At 43.8% G+C, this 3,522-nt stretch overlaps 1 protein-coding gene across 1 annotated transcript; it reads left to right on the top strand.

The window, feature by feature from the left end:
* The first annotated feature begins 541 nt into the window (after positions 1 to 541).
* Positions 542 to 3,298, top strand: LOC102533625 (olfactory receptor 5AP2-like). The gene has a single exon (XM_006214162.4). The coding sequence runs from the start codon at positions 743 to 745 to the stop codon at positions 1,700 to 1,702; it is 960 nt and encodes a 319-aa protein (XP_006214224.2). The 5' UTR covers positions 542 to 742; the 3' UTR covers positions 1,703 to 3,298.
* Positions 3,299 to 3,522: the final 224 nt, after the last annotated feature.

Here is a 3,522-nt window from a genome sequence, read left to right as displayed (position 1 = left end):
ACACTAAACAAAAGAAGCCAGGCACCCAAGACCATATATTGTACAAATCAATTTATATGAAATGTCCAGAACAGGCAAATTCAAAGACAGAAAGTAGATTCATGGTTGCCAGAGGCTGGGGGAAGGGGAGAATGGGGAGTGACTACTAATGGGTGTGGAGATTTCTTTTTTGGGTGATGAAAATGTTCTGTGATTAAACAGTGGGGATGTTGTGCAACATTGTGAGTCTGCAAACAATGACGGAATTGTACACTCTAAAATGATCAGTTTTACGATATGTGAATTTTACCTTGATTTTTTAAAGGACAGAATGAAATAATTCTTAAACACAGTCACGAGCATGTTTATAGATACAGGCACAAGAGACTGGAGGAGTGGCCTCACATTTACTGATCACCTGCTGTGTCCCAGACATTCTGATGGTTTACATTCATTCTTTGATATAGGCCACACAGCAACCCTGAGAAGTAGGTGTATTTTCCCCATTTCACAGATGCAAAAACTAAGGCTCATAGATACAGCTTATCCGGGAATACTCAGCTAGTTAGTGCCATAGTCAGAATTAAGACCTGGGTCTGTCTGGCTTCACAGCCCAGGTCCTGTCCACTATGGCACGACACTTCCCGCTACCTTCTTGTAGAAGAAGCCGTATAGGTGCTTGGTGTGCTCCTCATCGTGCCTTGCACAGGGGAGCATGCCCAAGGAATACTGCCTGAGAGACTAACAGTTGTCACCTCCGCAGATGGCACCTGGAGAACTAGCTCTTGCCAGTGGCAACCACAGCCCAGTTACCCAGTTCATCTTGCTGGGATTCTCCAGCTATCCAGACCTCCAGGTGCTTCTTTTCGGAGGCTTCCTGCTCGTCTATGCCGTGACAGTGGTGGGCAACCTGGGAATGATGGCGCTCATCTTCACAGACTCCCGTCTCCACAGCCCCATGTACTTCTTTCTCAGTGTCCTCTCTTTTCTTGATATTTGTTACTCTTCCATCGTCACACCCAAGCTGTTGGTCGACCTTCTAGCCTCTGACAAGTCCATTTCTTTTGAGGGCTGTGTGGTCCAGATGACCTTCTTTGTGATGCACGCAACAGCTGAGAGCTTCCTGCTGGCCTCCATGGCCTATGGCCGCTTCGTGGCCATCCGCCGACCCCTCCATTACAGCTCTGTCATGACCAAGGGAACCTGTCTCCAGCTGGTGGCTGCTTCCTACACATTTGGTGGAGCTAACTCCGCTATTGAGACCGGGAATGTCTTCGCCCTGCCCTTCTGTGGGCCCAACCACGTAACACGCTACTTCTGTGACATCAAACCCCTTCTCCGCCTGGCTTGTGCCAACACAGCTACAGCAGGACTGGTCCTCTATATTTCATCTGCTCTGGCTACCCTTCTGCCTGCTGCCCTCATCCTCACCTCCTACAGCTTGGTCCTGGTGGCCGTCGGCAGGCTGCGCTCGGCAGCTGGGAAGGAGAAAGCCCTCTCCACGTGTGCCTCCCACTTCCTGGCCATTGCCATCTTCTGCAGCACTGTGATCCTCACCTATGTCCAACCTCATGGACCCACTGATGATACCAGTGGCCAGATAGTGTCTGTCTTCTACACCGTCATAATTCCCATGCGCAACCCCCTCATCTACAGCCTCCGGAACAAGGAGGTGAAGGACGCCCTGCAGAGGACGCTGCAGGGCAGCATCTCTCCCTGCTGAGCCTGCAAGGCTGTTGGTCGGCATGAGGAGGGCATAGCATCGTCTAAATCACACTGTGAACTGACTTAACTGAGAGCATCTCTGGTTTTAACAGAATGGGAGAATAAGAAACAGCAAATACCATACTTTATACAGAGCATTGCAACTGTAAAGCAGCTTAGTATCTATTATCATGTTGAATCTTTGCCACCACAGTGTGAGGAAGCCACTGTAATGATGATCTTATGTTACAAAATAAGGATATATGACTTGGTAAATATTAGTTAACTACCTAAAGTCATACAGTTGGTAAGAGAGTTCCTATTCAGCATTAGGACTTCCGCACCAAAACCAGAGATGCTTCAGTTACACCATGGTCACAAGTTAAGTCTTTTATTGGCAGCTCATCATAACTCCCAGGAAATATCTGACAATCATCTCTGCTTTGCCATTGATTTAGTGAATTGCCAGGAGAGGCCCCAGTGGCTCAGTTCTTCCTTCCTGTCTCAAAAAGAAAGATGTCCAGGATATAAATGCCCTCATGTATTACTGCTGTTGCATTTTGCTGGGCTGTCCCACTAAATAAAACCTCAGGATCAAGAGAGAACTTTTCTCATACATCTGTTTTCTAGACAGACATGTGCACATGTTGCGTAATTCTCAAGTGTGTGTGTGTGCATGCACGTGCGTGTGTGTGATATTAAGTCAGTTACAGCATTAAATAAGATACTGTGCTTTAGGAGACTGACTCAAAAAATTATATTTGGCCTAAACATCTTTACATATACATATAACATGATGATTAGACATGTTTTAAAGAATCACACAAATGAAGAAGCTGAATTCACCTAATTCAGGGCTGAACACTGGACTGGAGGGCATGCTCTTAAGGTAATGCAAAGTGTTTATCTGAATTGAGCTGGCTTCACCCTGAGATTTTTGGATTATTAAAAATTCTGTTTGCAGATCAATGTTAAGGATGTGATTCTAAATATAGAAAATATTACTAGACAAGCAGGTTTATCACAGTGTCATTTATGAAAATAAAAATTTAGAAGAAATCTAAACATTCAAAGATGGGAAAGATTAAAAGGTTCATCCCCTAGAAGGATTATACTGTAACCAATAAGTGTTATGCTTATGAAGACTACATAATAACTCGGAAAACAGCAAGCCAGAACATCCAGAGTGTGATTGCAATAATGTGATAAACATAAGTGGGAAAGGCCTGGGAAGAACACACTGAAAATGTAAATGGTGGTTGTTACAGAGTGGTAGCACAATGGGAAAATGTTTCTCTATTTTTCTCAAAAATTTTACAAAACTTTCCTTAATGAGCATGTACGTTTGATATTTTATCCTAAAAATGAATAATTAAAAAATTCCTTCCCAGCAAACTAGGTGTGAAATTTTCTTACTTTTGTCTTGTTTCATTAAGTAAATATTTACTAAATTCCTCCTATGTTCCACATTCCTGTAACTAATAAACCCAGACTGATTTCAGTACACGTCCGCAGTGAGGTCAGGATGGGAACATTATCGTGAAGAAATCTGGTAAAAATTAATCTAATTGACTAATCTGTAAAAACATTTATGAGGCAATTAGGCACAACACAGTGTGGCAGGCCCTACCCAGATTAATAGTCAGAACATGTGTTAGTCAGATAGCTTATGCTACAGTAACAAATAAACCCCACAATGTCCGTAAGTCAACACCACAAAGGCTTTCACCTATGCTAAACTTGAGACAGATCAGTGACTCTCCAGGGCAACTTTCATCCATCTGTCTGGACCCTTTTCATCTTACAGTGTCACCACCTCAACCTGCAGTGCCCTGCAAG

Source organism: Vicugna pacos, chromosome 10 (assembly GCF_048564905.1).
Source record: "Vicugna pacos chromosome 10, VicPac4, whole genome shotgun sequence".
Lineage (NCBI taxonomy): Eukaryota > Metazoa > Chordata > Mammalia > Artiodactyla > Camelidae > Vicugna > Vicugna pacos.
This window is presented reverse-complemented; position numbering and strand designations above follow the sequence as displayed.

Coding starts and splice junctions, on each gene's coding strand:
- LOC102533625 (XM_006214162.4), top strand. CDS start 743: ATGGCACCTGGAGAACTAGCTCTTGCCAGTGGCAACCACAGCCCAGTT.